The 20,449-nt window shown below is 38.4% G+C and overlaps 1 protein-coding gene across 1 annotated transcript in view; it reads right to left on the bottom strand.

Moving 5' to 3' along the window:
• Positions 1 to 14,625, bottom strand: part of Nup93 (nucleoporin 93) — an 83,654-nt gene extending 69,029 nt beyond the window's left edge. Inside the window, exons 1-2 of the mRNA XM_026395707.2 lie at positions 14,435 to 14,625; positions 2,618 to 2,735 (exon numbers count right to left, since the gene is read on the bottom strand). Of these exons, the coding sequence (XP_026251492.1) occupies positions 2,618 to 2,735; positions 14,435 to 14,613 (297 nt within the window). The 5' untranslated portion in view covers positions 14,614 to 14,625. The remainder of the gene's footprint in view (positions 1 to 2,617; positions 2,736 to 14,434) is intronic.
• Between the last annotated feature and the right edge of the window lie 5,824 nt (positions 14,626 to 20,449).

Below are 20,449 nucleotides of genomic sequence, written 5' to 3'. Positions count from 1 at the left end.
TGAATTCAACAAGACTATTAAAATAAAAAGGAAGAAAAGATCATCAGATAGCATATCTGGCTTTTCTAAAACCAAATGTCCAATTTTACACTTGTTTCAATTACAAAATATAACTGAAAATATCCAATTTCACTTTTATTAGATAACTAACAGGTTATGAGAAGAATTAAGAGGACCACTCCATGCTAAAGATGCAAGATGGCTTATCTTTTACATTTGACAACTATACAAATCAGGGGCAGACATGATACTCCCTTATGTATGTAAAGTTTAAACATTGGTTGACTAAACCCTACAACAATTAAAACCCCCAATCCCTATTGATAAACTTAAACGGTTTGGATCAGTCCAAGCCCCAAACTTTTAGATCAAAGCTGCATTTTTTGAACAACCAATAAAAATTTAAAAAAGAAAAAAAAAAAAAGCTGCATTTTTTTTTCCCGTAAATCTTTGCTTGTAAGAAGATGAAATCAACAGAGAACTTACTTCATGACTACCAAGTCTAGAGCTTTACTTCAAGTCTAGATAATAAACTTTCTTTAAAAAAAAATATTTTATTTACTTATTTTTTAATTGTAGATGGACATAATACCTTTATTTTATTTATTTATTCATTTTTATGTGGTGCTGAGGATTGAACCCAGGGCCTCACACATGCTAGTTGAGGGCTATACCGCTGAGCCACCACCCTCACCCCAAGATAATAAACTCTTAATTAGCCTCAAAAATTATCTTGGATTGATCATTTGCTTTTCTGAAGCTACTGTAGAAAGTCCAAGAGAGGTGATTTTTTTACAAAATGGTATTGAAGATCCAACCCAGGGCCTTGGGCACGCTAGGCAAGCACTCTACCACTGAGCTATACTCCCAGCCAAAGAAGTGAAATTTTTAAATGGAAACATCTTTAATCGCAAAATTCAAAGAGTTCCCACACAGGACCAAAATTCATGGCCATGCTGTTTCCAAATTAAGTAATTTTCTTTGATGTGACAAGCATGTATTGCTAGGACACTCTCTAATTGGGGGTGTTGCAGGACTGTGTTCTTGCATTAAGCACAAAGTTAGACAAGCTGATCACTGCTACTAGATACATTTATAAACCAGCCAAAATCTCAATGGAGTACCACATCAGTAGGATGCAGGAAGTACATTAATAAATGCAACTGAGTATTCCAAATAGGTGTTCCAAGAATGCCAAAGAAAAAAGTTAAAGGCAGCTACTTTTTCAAATAAACATCTTTTTTTATATTTTTAACATTAAAAACACCCAAACAAAAAGAAACCAACCTTTTAGCCAATGCCATTTCTTTCCACACTGTTGGAAAGTTAGGCATTGTTCCTAAAATATATGTTGACTTTTCAAATTATTTGAGCTCTGTCCCATTCAGCTCACCTGGTCCCTACTCCATGTGTTTGTTTATAGAACACCAAGCAGTTACACTGGAGGTGGAGAGGGGTAGCTAAAAAAAAAAAAAAAGTTTGAGTATACATGCTATTTTAAGATTACATGGAAATGAGAAGGCAGCTATACATTGACAGGCAAATATGATTTAATATATAAAACCAGAAAAAAAAAAACTGGACTTTCATACTTTGGAAACATATTGACAAGTGGAAAATTTATGAATGTCTATAGTTACTCAGCTCTCAACTAAAGTATAGGTTTCTAAATTAGAATAAATACAACTGAAACGTAGCCATCAGAAGGTCTAAAATGGTTCTTAGGAAGGCTAGTGGGGTAGAGTATTAATTCAAAGTAAGCCTAAAGAATAATGTAATTAGTACCCATTACTACTAAGATCTGCCTGTTCAGGGCCTGAGTTCTTTTCATTTCAGAGATAAATAAAGGCAGGGATAGTAGCACACACCTGTAGTCCCAACTACTCAGGAGGCTGAGGAAGGAGAACTGATTGCTTGTCCCCGGGGTGGAAGCCAGGCTGGGAAACACAGTGAGACCCCATCTCAACAACAACAACATAAAGGTAAACCAATGATAAAAATAGTGCTCTACTGTTCCATCAAAACACAAATGTAGTGTTTCAAATTCTTCAAAACATCATGGACCACAAGGTTTTTCCTATTAGATTAAAACAACTATCAACTCTTAGTGGCACATTTGGTTTGATGAAACTGCAGTCCCAATTAGACCATTTCCTAGTCCACTCATGTAACCAAACACATTCTGGAAATCACTGAGTAGGTTTCAGTAAATAGTACTCTAGGTTTTCCCAAGCTCTTTTCCAGTCAATACAAGGAATATATGGAAAAGAAATGTGAAAGATGAATAGTAAAACTATTTGATGTAGTAAAGAAAGCAAGAGAAACTTAGAACTAATGTCTCTGTGCCTTGGATTAAGCCCAAGGAAAGAACAGAAATCTGTTCTGTTCTCATAGAGAGTGCAGTTTGGAATCACTTTCTTAAATTCAGCCATACAGAGCACTCTGAAAATAATCCAGTGTTCTCCATTATACTGCCAAAGCAGATTTCCCATTCTTATAAAATCTGGGGAAGAAGAAAATTAACAAAGAAAATTGAACTTCCTAAATGAGGTGGTAAACAAACAGCGCAGGGCCTTAAGCCTGGGTTACAGGCTTCACCTGCACCTGGCAGCCTTACCTGAATATCTGTGTCTTTCACAGGCTCAAGAGGTTCAAAAGTGGTGGCTGCACTCAGACTCTCCAGTCGCTGGGAAATGTGGGATATGTCAAGTCCCCGAGACCCAAGGAGAACTGACCTAGGGATATAGGCAGGGAGACAAGTAAGAAAAAAGTAAGGTTAGGACAACCAATAGGCTTCAAGCCACACTGCAGAGTATGTTTTTTTTTCCCCCCAAATTTCTTATCTACTGTCAGATACTTTCATATAGATGTTACATACCTACTCCATAAAGATCCATCATCCATGGCTAACACAGACAAAACACTGCATTTAGAAGTAGGAGAGATCTGAGTTCTGATCATGCCACAATTAGAGGGCTTTTTCTAGAATAAGAATACTGCCATAGGCTAGCAACTCCAAACACCTCACAGTAAAGAAGCCCCAGAGGTAGGTGTAATTATTCATCCCCATTTTATACATGGGGAAACTAAGGTGCAAAGAGGTTAACTAACTTGTACAAAGTCATAGAGCAAGGAAGTGGCAGACAGGTCATAGAGTTCCAGAACACAAACTCTTTAAACTCTGAAAAGACAGAGTGAACAACAAAATTTTAGAAGCTTCAGGAGAAACTTGTTCCAAACTTCATTCACTGGGTGAGGAAGCTAAAGTCCAGGACAGACAATCATTTGCTGAAGAGCAAACTAGAATCTAAGGCCAGTTCTGCGTAGCTTCTCTTCAAAACCAAACACTATGCCAGTGTATCTACAAGTTCCCTCTCCACTGCCCAGTCCAGGAACACAGCAGACTATTATCTGACCACTAATTGCTTTTGAAGAGAAATGGAATAATACAGCCAGCTTTATTTCTATCATCTGAGCAACATAACAATGAGTAAATTTAAAACAACAGCAACAACAACAGACTCTCACTAATATCTAGAGCAATCTCTGAAGAAGTTTGGGGGAATTAATTTTTTAATTGTTATTTTTGAATTATGATTTAGTACTTCAAAATCTCATTAAAAAAGTTCAAAATCCCTTTGAACAACTTAGAAGCTAGAGCATTCAGCAGCATATGTAACACTTGTGAGCATAACCCAAGAGCTTCTGGCCTTACCAGAGAAAGGATTTCCCACATTTAGTTCCATTCTAATAAATTTGCACAGTTTATGTTCACGCAGACGGTTCATCCCTAAAGATTTCTGTCTCCCTTTGGTCAACTAGGATGCCATCCCTGATGCATGCCCTCCAGGGTATAAGACAATCTCACCTCTTCTCATAATCCTTAAAAATTACTTTTCTGATACAGTGGTAATAATTCATAACTTTCCTCCCAATATTCAGAATACTCTCAGGTGAACCCAGAGCACAGGTATTAGTGTAATGTCCTCTTTCTTATTTACATAACAGTTTCACTAAGATAAAATTCACGTACCACACAATTTACAAGTTAAAGTGTACAATTCAGTGATTACAGTATATTCATAGAATCATAATAACCATCACCACAATTTTAGGATATTTTCTTCACTCCAGAAGAAACCCCCATCATGAGTAGTGTGTTCCCATTTACCCCCAAATCATCCCGAGTTCCTGGCATTCACTAATCTACTTTCTTCTGATTCAATAGGTCTGGGATGGAGCCCCAAATTCCACATTTCTAAAAAGCTCACAGTTGATAATGATGTTGCTGATACACGGACTACACTCAAAATAACAAGGATATAAGTAGGCTCTTACACAACAGGTGGACTGCACTCCCATAGTGTGGTCCTCCATATCTCCTGTAAACTGAAAGTAGCTCTACAGGTCTGACCAGCTTCCAGAGCCATTGCTGTTGGTGTTAGATTACTTTATACTTTCATCACCAGGCAAGAGACATATGTGCCTGGTTATCTCCATCTGGAATGTGTGCAGTCATTGATGACCATTGCTTAACTCTAATAATTCCTTAGGATTTATAAAATGTGGTATTATTATTCTACCTTTATTAGCTAGAATATGTCCATTCAGGAAAATTCCTTTCATCAACTGTGATTATCCTGAACAATGAATTGGTTCTCTAGCATCCTCCAAAGAGGACCAATGAGCTCTGTGTTAGTGTCATCATGAACTCATGAATCTAAACACATCTGATGTGCTTCAGGCCATGCACAGCCTCTTACTGATGCTCAAGTGTCTCATCTTTGTCAGCATCTTACTGATGCTCATTTGTCTCTGCAAATTTGTTTCTGAGGGGGTGTTTTGTTGTTTTGTTTTCCCCCTTTCTTTCTTTTTGGTATATAGTAGTACTAGGGACCAAACTCAGGGTCTCATGAGCACAACCACTGAGCTGGACTCCCAGGCCTGAAGGTTTCTCAGTTCTTTTGAAATGACTCAAGAAGGTCTTAATAACTTTTTTACTATCTGGTATGACAAGAAATATTTCATGTTCATTTTACTCAATCCTGCCTCAAACTTGAAATTACCCAACTCTCCAAGAAGTCTAGTTGCTTGTATTAAGTAATGGACTTTAGAGACAATTCTCTGGCCACTAGATTTGCCAAGTTATTACCAGGTTTTTCCAACAGTCAGAGCTGGAAATGGAGTTTTCTTAAGACAAAGTATATCACAAGTTCATATTGATATTTCCAATCCAAAATTAAGAACACAGGGATTCAGGTTAACTTCATAAATTTCTATCTGTATCTCCTTCCCTCACACCAAAGTCTGACTGCCATAATTACTGACATATTTTATCCTACACTATAACACATCAGGCTCCAAACACCAGTAACAACCTTTCACCAACAATAGAACTATTGAAGACAGGTTAAAACATTACTTGATACTGTTTCTCCCATATGGTTAGTCACCAAAAGGATAAGAATTTATTTTCAAATTTTAGAAACTTTTAAACGTTTAGTTGTTTTATAATTATGTTAAATATTTGCACAGTTCCAAAGTCAAACCTATTTTTTTAAAGTCCTTATTTTCTCCACTTATTCCTTCCCTTTTCCAGGGGTGACCTTTTGATTATCTTCTATATTAATCATATTTTCTTATCTTCTGTATTTGATGCTGTGACATGTGGGGAACTGTTGACACTAAAGGGACTCCCTCCCAGGGCAGCTAATTCCTAGAGGGTATGAAACAATTCTGCTGCAAGCACATCATCACAGCAAACCCATCAATCCAGAGCCCAATACCGCAGCCACCTCCTTTATCAGGTTCTCATGGGGTTCTCACACTATGGACCACCATCCTGTCTTACTCACCCCAAAACCAGATACTGCACAACTAAAGATAGCCCTTGTCTCTAGAAATTATTCAAACTAGCCAATCCTAAACATGTTTGCACTGCCTGGCCTTGCCTTCCTAAGAAACCACAGCAAAGGCTCTTGTCCTTCTTTCCCCCTTGCTCCCTCTGCCTCCTGATCCGGTTTGGGATGTAATACCAAAAGACACAATCCCATAGAACCATAATCCCAAATCTTGAAATCTCAAAAGACCAAAATCCTAAAAACATAATTCTGAGGAAAAAAACAATTTTAAGAATTCTTTAAATGACATTTTATTGTATTTATTTGGGGTTTTTTTGGTACTTGGGATTGAACCCACAGCCTTGCCCACAGGCAAGGGCAAGTACTCTACCTCTGAGCTGAGTTACATACCCCGCCTTTTTTTTTTTTTTCTTTTGGAGAAAGGATCTTACTAAATTGTCCAGGCCTCTGTGATCCTCCTTCCTCAGCCTCTTGAAGAATTAGGATTACAGAAGGCATATGCCATCTCACTCAACTATTTGCATTTTTAAAAGATTATTTATTTGAGAAACAAATAAACAAAATACTTCATAGGCCACTTCACACAATAGGCAATATTAACGTATTTTTGCAAGTATAAACAAATATACTACTGACAATCACATGGGTATAACAAGAGCAGACAAACTCATATTCAAAAAGAAACAGGTCAAGGGCTGGGGCTGGGGCTCAGTGGTAGAGCACCTGCCTCACACATAAGTCACTAGGTTAGATACTCAGCATCACAAAAAATAAACAAAGATACTGTGTCCATCTACAATTATATATATATATATATATATATATATATATATATATATATTAAAAAAAAAGAAAAAGAAACAGGTCAAGAAGTAAAATCCATAAAAACTTATCACTATGGTTGGTAATTGTGTGCACCCAGCTTTCTGCCTGCAGTTATCTTGAAATGCCATGATAAACAACCTAAGTCTTTTAATGAAACTGATCAGAAATCAGGATGGGTTCCCACCACATATGCAGTTGTCCAAAGAGCTGAGTAATTAAGAAATTTTATCCTTCACAAATGCAGATGTATGAAAAAGACATTCCTTCATTCACTGTTTTAATGGTTCTATGTATATGCACAATGCTTAGACATAAAAATCAATGTGGTGATAATATGCTTGCATGAAGTCAAATTTGTAAGAAAAAAGCCAAGAAACAAATGAGAACTCTCTAAAAAGTTCTCACATAATTTATACTTCCAGCATTGGAAATCATGTGAAATGAAATACACAGCACAGTAAATTGAAAAAAAAAAAAAACAGAATGCTGATGATTTAAAAGTGTGAAGGAAAATTTTAAGAAAATTAAAAATTCAATTTGACATGAAAAAGCATATTCTAGAAATAGATTATGGGCAATTACATGGTGGTAGTTCATTTGAGAAACATGCTCACCTGTCCAAATCCAAAGAATTGGACTGGGACAAAAGGTAGAGAATGTGAGACTTTAATGAGGTTCTTGCAAAATCAGGTGTCTGGAGGACAAGGCAACCCCAGAGCACTTACAATCAGCATTCTATCCCTAGTGAGGAAGGTTCCTCCCCCAGTTCCTCACTGGCTGAGTACTACGGGGCAGAAAGATACCTTCAGTCAGTCCCACCTCCCTCAGTCCTCTTGTAGCTAGAAAGGCCTTTCTGGGATTAAGCGCATTTTAGCCTATGTGAAGTTTATCTCTGTTGGTCAGGTTGACCCCTTCCCCCTTGCCTCCTGTTTGTCAAGGGGCTGTGAATCTGTCACACTCAGGTGTTATCTGCTGGGAACCAGTTGTTCTATTTCCTCATTAGCTGATTTTCTTATACCCTCAGTAATTTTACATTTAAGGATAAATACTGTATTCTGAAAATGGACCACCAGACTCTCTCAAAGTCTATTACTGCTGGCCAAATTTCATGATCATTACCAAAAAAAGTATATATATTTATATTATATAACACACACACACACACACAGAGAGAGAGAGAGAGAGAGAGAGAGAGAGAGAATATGAATGAATATGTACTGCTGGGGATGGAACCCAGGGCCTCAGACAGCTGAGCCACATATCCAGCCCATTAACTATATCTTGAAGATTTGCATCAAAATGGATAGCTATTTTTCTTTTAGGACATGGCTCCCCTTAAAGAATTCATTCACATTCATTTTCCATGTGATGCTGCTCTTTTTGAATTCTTCCATGATCTGATATGTGTTGACATAATCATTCCCTACTATGTCTTCCTATCCTCTATGCCATGCTTCTTTGTTGTTGGGGTAGACAAAAGTTAAGTCCATTCTCTATGCATCAGACCACAAGTTTGGCAGAAACAACAATAGTGATGGACAAGAAACACCACTGTATGAATATCCTCTTGTCCTACCATGCACTTAATTATTTTCAAACTAGTCGGAAACTGCTGGCTTCTTCAGGCCAATGCAACTTTAATTCATTAAAAGCTCCTGGCATTCATAAGAATGCCAATGCAGACAGAGGATGAATTTTTAAACTGAGGTTTCATGGCTGCTGAATTTCGTGGTCAGCCCCATCTCCAGAACCTGGCTTTCTGCCCCTCTTATATAGCCTTTTCTTTCCCCCACGTGAATGCATTTTTGGAAATTTGACACTCAGGATTTCAACATCAGGATTATGATATTCAGGACTAAATCTTTCAAAATCATGACTGCCACCTCTCCTGATCAATCCCAGGACTTCCTGTATGGCCCTGTGGATCTGTATGGACGAGTTTCTAGGGATCCGTGAGTAAAAACTTCCTTCACGACAGTCATTTCCCTGTCTGTGCCTTATCATACCTGATTAAAACAAATCCTGATACTTTTAAATACTTTCCTTCATTTTATTAGCAATATGTACGTACATTTGCATCACCTGCTTTTTAAAAACAGATTATAAAGATAAAATCCACATACTATAAAATCCACCCATTGAAAGTATATAATTCAGTGTTTAAGTATAATCAGATTTGCACCACCATCACCACAGTCAACTTTAGAACATTTTCTCACCCAAAAAGAAAACCTTTACCCATTAGTAATCACTTCTCACTTCCCCCCATCTTCTCACTTTCCCGAATCCTCTCACCCCTGGCAACCAGTAACCTATTTTTCTCTCTCTAGATTTGCCCGTTCTGGACACTGCACATAAATAGAATCATACAATATGCAATCTTTTGTGCTGGTTTCTCTCAATTAGCATAAGACTTTCAAGGTTCATCTACGTTAGAGCATGTATTAGTATTTCATTCCTTTTTATTACATCCCATCATATAGCCATGTCCATTTTATGAATCCATTCACCAGATGGAGGACTTTTGGGTTGCTTCTGTTTTTTAGCTATTAGAAAATTCATCCATGAACATTCATATACAAGTTTTTGTGTGGACAAATGTTTTCATCTCTTGGGTATACACCTAAGAACTAAACTGCTGGATCACATGGCACCTGTATCTACCCTTCTGAGGAACTAATGAGGTGTTTTCTAACAAGGCTGAATTATTTTATATTCCCACCAACAGTATGTGAGGCTTTCAATTTTTTCCACATCTTGTCAACACTTATTGTATCTTTTTGATTACAACTACTCTGGTAGGTATGAGGTGATACTTCACTGTATTTTGACTTACATTTCCCTAATGGCTAATGATGTTGAGCATTTTTTCATTTGCCATACTGGATAAACATCTTTTTGCCTGGGGTTGTGGCTCAAGTGGTAGTGCGCTAGCCTGGCGTGCGGCCCGGGTTCGATCCTCAGTACCACATACAAAAAAAGATGTTGTGTCTGCTGAAAACTAAAAAATTAAATATTAAAAAATTCTCTCTCTCTCTCATCTCATCTCTCTCTCTTTAAAAAAAAAAAAAGATCTTTTTGCCCATTTTAAAGTCAGGTTGTTTGTCTTCTGTTAATCAATTCTAAGAGTTTTTTAAAAACACATTCTGGGGCTGGGGCTCAATGGTATAGCGCTCACCTAACACCCATAAGGCACTGGGTTTGATCCTCACCACCACATAAAAATAAAGGCATTCTGTCCACCTACAACAACAACAACAACAACAAATATATATATATATATATATATATATATATATATATATATATATATATATATTTAAAAAACACATTCTGGATACAAGTCTTGTAGCAGATACATAATTTGCAAGTATTTTCTCATTCTGTACTTCTTTTTTTTTTTTTTAACTTTCTTTTTGGCACTGGGGATTGAACTCAGGGGCATTCTACCACTGAGCCCATCCCCAGCCCCATTTTTATATTTTATTTACAGACAGGGTTTCACTGAGTTGCTTACCTCTTCACTTTTACTGAGGCTGGCTTTGAACTCCCGATCCTCCTGTCTTAGCCTCCTAAGATACTGGGATCACAGGCATATGTCGCCAGGCCTGGCTTTTTTTTTTAACTTTCTTTAGAGTGTCCTTTGAATCACACAAGTTTTTAATTTTGATGAAGTTCAATTGATCTAGTTGTCCCAGCACCATTAGTTGAAAACGTATCTTTCAACTCTAAATGGTCCTGGTACCCTTACTGAAAATCAGTTAATCACAGACACATGCACTAATTTCTGGACTCATAATTCTGTTCCATCAATCTACATATCAGATTCACATCTTTATGCCAGCATCATATAATCTTGATTACCATGGCTTTCTAGTAAGGTTTTTACGGATTTGGGGGGGGGATGGGTTGTTGGGGTTTTTTTGTTTTGTTTTGGTACTAGAGATTGAACCCAGAGGTGCTGAACTGCTGAACCACATCCCCAGCCCTTTTTATGTTTGTTTGTTTGTTTGTTTTTAGAGAGAGGGGGAGAGAGAGAGAGAGAGAGAAAATTTTTAATATTTATTTATTTATTTTTTTTTTTTTAGTTATCGGCGAACACAACATCTTTGTATGTGGTGCTGAGGATCGAACCCAGGCCGCATGCATGCCAGGCGAGCGCACTACCGCTTGAGCCACATCCCCAGCTCCTTTTTATGTTTTTTTTTAATTATTTTTTTGTAGTTGTAGATGGGTAGCATGCCTTTATTTTATTTACTTATTTTTGTATATGGTGCTAAGGATCAAACCCAGTGACTCACATGTGCTAAGCAAGCGCTCTGCCACTGAGCCACAGCCACATTATATCTTTATTTTGAGACAGGGTCTCTCTAAGACAGGTCTCTTGCATAGGGCCTTGCTACATTGATGAGGCTGATTTTGAATTTGCAATCCCCTTGCCTCAGTCATCGGAGTCCTGGGATTACAGGCATGTGCCAACCCACCTGGCTCAGTAGGTTCTGAATAGGAAGTATGAGTCTTCCAATGTTCTTCTGCCTTTTAAAGATTGTTTTGGCTATTATAGGTCCCTTACATTTAGGAGCAACTTTTGCCATATAACTTTGGTCAAAAAAATGTTTGCATATGCTTTATATAATCATGAAAGAACTGTAAAAGAACAAGCAAATTAATAACATTAGTAACCTTGGAAGATAAAGTTAGAGGGAGAGAGTGACTGCTGGCTTTTTCTTGTACATCTCTAGGTTGTCTGGCTTCAGAATTTAAATGGAAAAATCCAGCAAGCCATCTCTGATAGGAAAAGTGGGGGATGCAATGGATGGTAAGCACTTAGAGAGGGCTTCAGAGATATTAATATTATATATCTTAACTGTGCAATATGCACTTGGATATTCATCGAATTTATTATTTACGCCAGGAGTCACTACACTTATTCTGTAAAAGAATATTTAAGGCTTTGCAGTCCATATAATCTGTCAAAACAACTCAACTCTACTATTGTAGCACAAAAGCAGCACAGATAATAATACACAAACAAATTAGCATGGCTGTGTTCCAATAAAACTTTAATAGGCTGGATGTGGCTCATGTGCTAGAGTTTGCAAACCCCTGGTTTACACCTTTAAATATTATGTATACTCTTCTTTAGGTGGGAAAAAAATTGAATAATTCAAAAAGATCAAACACACACAAGCAAAAAAAGTTATCAAATCCATTCCCCAAAATGCAAAATCCAACAGTTTAAAATGAATAAAAGAATTCTGCACAAAACAATTCAGTCTTAAATCTATAATCCAAACTAACATCTTAAAGACAGAATTGTCTTTCAAAATTTTTAATTTAAAACTGTTTTTTCCTACTCTGTTCTTTCTTCAGCCCTCATCATGTACTAAAATATTCGCATCACACTTTCTGTCTCTGCTTATCAAGAAAATGGAAAAATACAGTCATCAGCCTTTTGGTCTCTTTTTAAACTCTTGCCCCACCCTATACCCATTCTTTCAATGTTCCAACTTCCTCCTCCCTAAAATAATGAATTTAAGGTAGAAAGAGATGAAGAAGAATGGAAATTTACAAGAAAGAGTATGACTGATAATTGTTACCAAGAAAACATTTTCCTTTTTTGCTCTTAATAGGCTGTAAAGCTGATGCAATTAAATTATAACTATAGCAACTCAGCTGGCAGCCCAGGCCTGGTGCCCCAGCAGCATCTCTGCACACAGCAGAGCCTACATGCTTAAGGCTGGGGGGAGCTGCAGGCAGCCAGGAGCAGCAGTAAGGGGCCTGTAGGGAGGGCAGCTTAGCAGAAATGTCTAAAGACTGGCTGGAACTTTGGAGAACAGTGTGGGGGAACAGTTGGCTACATTTTGCTCCAAGGCTAGATAGTTTAAAAAAAAAAAAAAAAAAACCTGCCAGGGTTCCTCTTACTTGCTTTTACAAATGTCAACAGAACCAGAATCAACTAGTATTTTAAAAAATAACAATCTGGAGAGGCCTACTGAAAAATTTCCACAACATCCTTATTGACACTGTAGCCAAAACACTGAGTTCTGTTTTTTTGTTTGTTTGTTTGTTTATTTGTTTTGGTACAAAGGATTGAACCCAGGGGCACTTAACCACTGAGCCACATCCCTAGCCCTTTTCTATATTTTATTTAGAGAAAGGGTCTTGCTGAGTTGCTTAGGGCCTTGCTAAATTGCTGAGGCTGGCTTTGAACTTGGGATCCTCCTGAGGCAGCCTCCCAAACCGCTAGGATTACAGGTATGCACCACCACAGCTGGCCAAAACATTCAGTTCTCAAGATCAGTTACAAAAAATAATGTAGGCCTCATACTCACTCCTGTAACAGGTATTAAGTATCTAAAACAGACAATGTTCCTGCATCAACACCACCACTTAGTCTTTCTCAAATTCAAGAAATGAAGACTAAGGCCAGGAAGTGGTGGAACATGTCTTTAATCCCAGAAGTTCAGGAGGTTGAGACAGGAGAATCACGAGTTCAAAGCCAGCCTAGCAATGGTGAGGCACTAAGCAACTCAGTGATACCCTGTCTCTAAAAATACAAAAAAATAGGGCTGGAGATGTGGCTCAGTGGTTGGGTGCTCCTAAATTCAATCCCGGTCCCCCACCACCAAAAAGAAACGAAAACTAAGGCAAAGTCAGAAAATTTACTATATTTCCTGCACAGAAATCTCAGTGATTTTCCGGACCCATATAAAATCATGTTAGCATCTGCCTTTCATCCTACCGTGGCCCTTCCATCAGGACTACAGAATCGTGTGCTCTGGGTATGAGGGTTGTCTCACCACTCACCAAGTGAGGAATCTGAGAGTTACTTGGCCTCTCTGAGCCTTTGTTGTTGTCCCACTGTTAGACGGAGATCACAGCACTAATGCTGGCTGTGCAGGCAAAATCTTAAGTCAGATCAGGTTTCTAACAAAGAGTAAGTAACCAATAAATCATACATCATACTCCTTACAAAAAGCAAAATGTTTTGTTTTTTCTGGTCTGTCCCCCAAATTATAAACTCCTCGAGGGCAAGGACCATGCCTTCCTAATTCATGATTATAGTCCCATATATGATCCAGGCTTGGCACACTGTGAGGAATCAACAACCCAACTGATGCAGTGCACAAGCAGTAGCTGCTGCCCTGGTTACTCAGCATTTTCCCTGAGTAGCAGTCTCTCAGGGCTCACCCACTTTGCTGTTTTACAATCAGCTAGAAGGCACTGTATTTCAAGGCCTTTCAAAGGGAGCCTCTGGGGTCACTGACAATAAGCAGACAGAATCATCCCCACTTAGATGGATTCTCAGCACTGAGTACTCATCAATTTCTCCCAAACACCCTTAAAAATTTTGCTCATTGCTGAGGGCTTTCTAGCTTGGAAGGTACCACTTATCTGCATCTACTAACACATTATAGGCCACTTAGGACTCTTGAGTCGGCAAGCCCAAACAGGAACAACAGTGACCAGTTTCTGCATGACGGAGCTCTTTCAGTCCCTTCCCACCCCATCATCTCTGCCTGTGATATGGGCTCAGAGCTTGGTCAGGCAGACAGGCAGGAGAACCCGAGACAGGCAGGGAGTCAAAGGCTGCCAACCTGTTTACAAAACCTCTCTTCAGTTCCTAAGAATATGGCTTGTGACTGTCATTCACAGACTGCATCCAAATTCAAGGCAGGAAAGAAGAAATGGGTCCTGCCCCGGAAACCACTCAGAACCAGCGCTGCCTCCCCACCAGTACTCACGCCTTGACATCTGCTGTCTCCTGGGATGTGCGTGTGAGGGTACGGGAACGCAGGCGCTCGCCTGCTTGCTGGATCTCCTGTAAGTTCCGTTCCACATGGGGAAGCTCGGAGATGCCCTCAGTCTCAGCAGCAAGCTGTTCAGCTTGCTGAAGGAGCTCACCAAACCCTTCAGTATCCATTGGAAACACAGATCCTAGGTGGGGGAGAAAAAAGAAAAGACCTAAATCAAGGGAAAGATAGACTTCAAATATTGCCTGAGTCTGTTACCAGCTTAATGAAACACTAGGACTTTTTGTAAATAGAAAAGGAGACAGCTCATCAACAAGCAGGATTTGTTCCTGAACATAGCCCAAGAACAGGCCTGACACAGAAAATGAATCAGGCTGTGAAGTAACAGATCAGTTCTGTGCATATTGACAGCCCCAAGACTGATTTCTGCTACCAGAGCAAATGCAAAGATATTAAGCTGCAGACCACAATCCCAGCCTCCTTCTACAAACCTACAAAAGACAGAAATGGAAGCCCCCTCCAGGAGAATCAAAGATCAAGCACTCCACACCACCACCACCTCCTCCTCCTCCGATGGTCTCAGAAAAATACCAAAAGGTGCCACACAGTGTATAGGGTCTTACCTCACAGAATCCTCACAATGACCCCATGAGACTCCTGAGGAGACAGAGGCAACTACAGTCCATGGAAGCTTAGTTACATGCCCAGAATACTCTGCTATGATTTGATTGAACTGAATCAGAACACAGGTCTTCTTCTGACCAACCCCACCCCCATTTATTCTAACACAACTGTATCATCAATAACACAAAGACTTTCTTTTTTACTCCTGCCCAGGTCTCCATTCACATGTTCTTTAGCTTACAAGATCACTAAGGGCAGTGTCCATTCGTTATGCATGACCTTCAGGACATTAGACTTAATTGTTACTATACCTACTTTTAAAAATACAGATATTACTAATAATTCTGCTAATATAAATAGCAGCTAGCTGTTAGACTGAACATGATTAGCAAGATCAGCTGTTTCTCCAAAATGTTAGAGAAAAGCCCTATATTCATAGTGTTGCTATTTAACATACATTTATGATTCTTAAATATACCATACCATATTTCTATAGGATGGTCCAGTAAAAAAACATTCTCCCTGTCCAAAAGAATGTTTCTAACTCCTACCACCATTTGAGTCAATACAAGATAAAATGCATCATCATCATTCTTTAAAGGGAGAAGAAATTCCTTTAAACAGTAGCTCTTGTTGCTTATTCTTCCCTTCTTTGTTTTAAATCCCTGGTTTCTATTGCGTATATGAAATCTTACTGATCTAGCATTATAGTTATAATGTTAATATAATACATAATTATATCTCAGCTATGAAGTACAGGTTAATGTTAAAAGGGCACCATTACGCCATAAATCCACAGCAGGAAGATAAGGACTTTTTAAAATGAGCATTAAAGGACATTAACTTTAAATGCAAGGGCAAGAGGTTAGAGCAAAAATAGCTTAGCTGGAGTAAACATGAAAACACTTTGGCTATGAAGTTTCAAGCTGACTTTAATCTTTATTTAAAAAAATCAAAAACACCATCACTTTTAAACCAAAGTTTCTAGAAAATGATTGAAAAAAAAATTTTTTTTTGACCCAACACAATCAGGCTGTAATAGGCCATCTCTGCCTGTGGGAGAATGGGGATGGTAGACAGGAAGGTATTCTTCAGACCTTGCCTCCCACAATGTATTCCCAATCTAACAACCAGTGATCCTTTTAAATTCAGTCAGATGATACCCCTCCTCTGCTTAAACCTCATAAACAAAACAGAGTGCAGCGGATGGGGCCCCAGTTCCCCTTACTACCCATATTCATCTCCAGCTCCAGTGCCACTCTTTGCCTGGACTCTGGCCACACTGGGGCTTCCCTGCTGGTCTCCATGGATCAAGCACATTCTAACCTAAAGCCTCTTCCTGTTAACTCATGGCTGATTCCTTGTTTCAGCTCAGGTGTCACCTTGCCTTTGAAGCCAACTCAGAATATTCTATTTAAAAATGCAACTAAACCCCAGGCCAGCCCTTCCCCATCTCCCTTACAATCACCTTCACTAGAAGATAAACTGCACAAAGACAGAGTTTTGGCCACTGATATACCCCAAGCTCCTCGAACAGCGTCTGGCACCAATGCCTGGTGCTCATTTGTCAAATGAGTTGAAGAGCTTTTACTCCTCTACTTGTTGGAAATCTGTCCTTCTCAAAGGCTTCCTGCCCTCCCCTGACAAATCAGCATCCACTGGCACACAGAGACCTGAGCAAAAACATTCCCTTCTGACTACCAACTGATACTTAACATTTATGGGGCTGCAGAGCATAAGGCACTAATAGTATAAGTGGCATGAATTTAGATCACATTTGGTTCAGACAAGTGCTTTCCCTCTAAATATCCAGATGAAAATCAGTAGTATTTTAGAATAGCCAAGTTTTCAGGTGAGCAGAACTCCAAACCAAAAGAATAAATAGGTAGATGTAGAAATAATTTTCTACATGTCTCAGGTTAGGAATACAAAGAAAATTGAGTATATCCCACATCTGCTTGGGAGGAAAGAAAGAGATATATTTAATATCACAGTTTTGTTTGTTGGGGTTTGTTTGTTTGTTTTGTTTTTTGTTTGGGCTTTTTTGGTATTAGAGCTCAAACCCAAGGGCGCTTTACCACTGAGCCATATACCCAGACCTTTTTATTTTGAGACAGGGTCTCATCAAGTTGCTGAGACTGGCCTTGAACTTAGGAGTCTCCTGTCAGCTTCCTGAATAGCTGAGATTACAGATGTGTAGCATCACACTTGGATTATAACACCACAGTTGGGAAAAAAATGGATCTGTCCTGCATTATAACTCAAACAGAAGAAATTAAAAGTTTTACTGAATTTTCATATTTATACTTTGATGTAGTCGTCATCCCATTTCATTAAATGTTTTCAATTAATGATTTCATAAACTTATAGTTTTTATCCCCTCCACAAAATAAATATCAATTTAGCCATAAAATAAAGTTTAAGCCATTAAATCAATTCTAACCCAAGGGGGGAGGAGCCTTCCTAGCATTGTCCAAATGATCCAGGGGAAAAAAAAAAACAAAATCCAAGCTTTGTGTTGGAAAATCTGGAGAGCTATAGAGAAGGGAGCCAGGAAGAAGCCACAGTAAGAACTCACAGAAGTGGGTGGGGCTGGGGTTGTGGCTCAGTGGTAGAGCACTCACTTGCATTGCATGTGTGAGGCATTGGGTTCGATCCTCAGCACCACATAAAAATAAATAAAGATATTGTGTCCATCTACAACTAACTATATCTATCTATATGTCTATATCTATGTCTATATAGATAAATAGATAGATATAGATATAGATATATAAAGAACTCACAGAAGTGGGATTTAAAACTGCAGCAAAGTAGGGTCTGGACATGGAAGAGTCAGCAAGGACAGGCTCACAGCACTAGGACTCTTATAGGTCAACAATGACTAAGCCTTTGTGCAATTAGGAGAGGCCTTTGGCAACTCTGAAAGATGCTTTGCAGAGCATCACAGAAGGTACAGTCCAGAGAATCAAACTGCCAACTATCCAAGACACTGAGAACTTTAAAAGGAAGGCAAATTTATCACTGCTCTTAGAAGATGGATTGGTTACCCTTGGGGTGGGGCTGAAAATCAGGTTTTCTGAGTGCTAGTTAACAGTGTGTTCACTTAAAATTCATCAACCTAGACTCATGATCTGTGTGCTTTTCTGATCATGCAGCACACTTCAGTAAAAAAAAAGCCCCTCCTAAAACAAAGGACAATGACCCACTGGTTTTCAGAGACTGCAGTAGGGCATGCTACTCTGCTAAAAATGAAGAAAGTTCCTAGTGGAAAGTTCCCAAGATCTAGATCTCTTCCCCATACCACAGGATGCTGAAGAAATTAAAGAAAAAATTAAAGTCCACAGCTTTAGAGAGACAGTTCCCACCCAGAACTAAAGCAAGGAGTGGCCAGATTCCCATCTTTTCACATTGGTCTGCTTTAACCTGTCACTCAATGTTCAAAAAACATTCATTCTGGGGGCACATCAACATTCTTAATGGGGGGTGGGATTCCCAAACAGCATATAAGGTGAAACAAACTAAATTATAAAAGCAGAGCAAAAATGCATCAAATAATTGCAGTTCACTTTTTTTTTTTTTTAGGTATAGATAGACACAACACAATGCCTTTATTTTTATATGGTGCTGAGACTCGAACCTGGGTCCGCTAGGCGAGCACTCAATAGCTGAGCCACAATCCCAGCCCCACAGGTCATTTCTGTTAACAAGTGAGTCTTAATTGTGAAAAACCTGATCATTTATACATCTTCGATATAACCATGTTAAATATTTAATCAAGCCAGAAAAGAATAGATACTTAAATACTCAAACTGCTAAGTTCTTTTAAACCATTTAAAATCAGTATTCTAAAACAGTGGCCTTTCAGGATTTTGCAAGTGATCTGAATCTCAGTCTCTGATGCTGTACATGCTTACTATATTAAAATGTCTATGAATCTGTTTTCTGCGATTATCAGTTCTTCGGTTTATTTTAAAGCATCAGCCACAGTAGACTACCTCTTTACATTTACCCAGGGCTTGTGGACTCTCATGCTGGGGAACGACTGAGTTCTCTAGAGAGCACTGAATCATCCCAGAAATAATCATTACACTAGAGTTCTCTTGACCCAGGCCAATGCTACTTCTAGAACATACTCCAGAACAGTGGAGCCTTCAGAACCTCAAAGCTGACAGGGACAAAGAGGCATATGAAAGGCCTCAGCTACCCATACTAGACCTGTCAACCAACTCTTGCCAAGTTTCTAGTCTCCTAGGGCAAATAGTGGCTATTTTAGGTTTTGTGGGCCATCTCTGTCACAACTACTCAACTCTGCCACTGTAGTCTGAAAGCAGCCATAGATAGTATGTAAAAATAAATAAATGTATGTCCTCTAATAAAAATTTAATCGTGGATATTAAAATTTGAATTTCATGTACTTTGAACACATCATAAAATATCCTTCTTTGGATTCTTTTATTTTTCTCTCCTCCTGTTCCCCCACCTCCATCCTCCAGCCTCCTCCTTTGGTTTAAAAAAAAAAAAAAAAAAAAAAAAGCCCCTCCTAAAATAAAGGCCAATGACCCTCTGGTTTTTTATACCTTAAAAGTATAAAAATCCTGCTTAGGGCTGGGGTTGTGGCTCAGTGGCAGAGCACTTGCCTTGCACATGTGAGGCACTGGGTTCGATCCTCAGCACCACCTAAAGATAGATAAACAAAATAAAAAATATTTTTTTAAAAAAAATCCTGCTTAGTTTATTTGGCTTAGCAGGAGGATTCCAAGTTCAAGGTCAGACTTAGCAATTTTGAGACCCTATCTCAAAACTATAAAGGACTGGGGAAATAGCTCAATGACAGAACACCCTGGGTTCAATAAACAGTAATGAAACAAAACAAAAAGCTATGTTTGTAGTGGATGATAGATACACATTAAAAAAAAAATTCTGTCTTCCAGAAGTTCTTAATGGTATAAAGTTTTGATTAAGTTATGATTTAATGTCAAATATTTACTAGGAGATTTTTTGAAGCCAGGGATGTTTATAATTAAATGATAAAATGTTGCCAAGTTGGCAACTTTGGAAAAAAACTAAAACAGCACTTTACATTGGTATAAATCAGCAGTTTTTATAAAATAGTTTGTGTATAGCAACCCCTTGAAGGAGTTGGAGAGATTTGGATTTTATCTCAGAGATAAACTGATCCACCTATTGTTCTGCTACTAAGTGAACAGTCTGGATTTGAACCAGTGATTTGGGCTCAAAGTCCAGTTTTCTACTTAACCCATTCTGTTTAAAGTATTTTTTTAAACTTATTTTATTATCAGTTAAAAATTTAAAATAATCCTAAATAGGAAAAATACCATTAGTTGCAGATTTTGAAGAAAAAAATGTATAACTAGCAAT

The sequence above is a fragment of the Urocitellus parryii genome, chromosome 15 (genome assembly GCF_045843805.1).
Source record: "Urocitellus parryii isolate mUroPar1 chromosome 15, mUroPar1.hap1, whole genome shotgun sequence".
NCBI lineage: Eukaryota > Metazoa > Chordata > Mammalia > Rodentia > Sciuridae > Urocitellus > Urocitellus parryii.
Note: the sequence above shows the minus strand (reverse complement) of the source record. Positions and strands in the feature narration are given on the sequence as shown.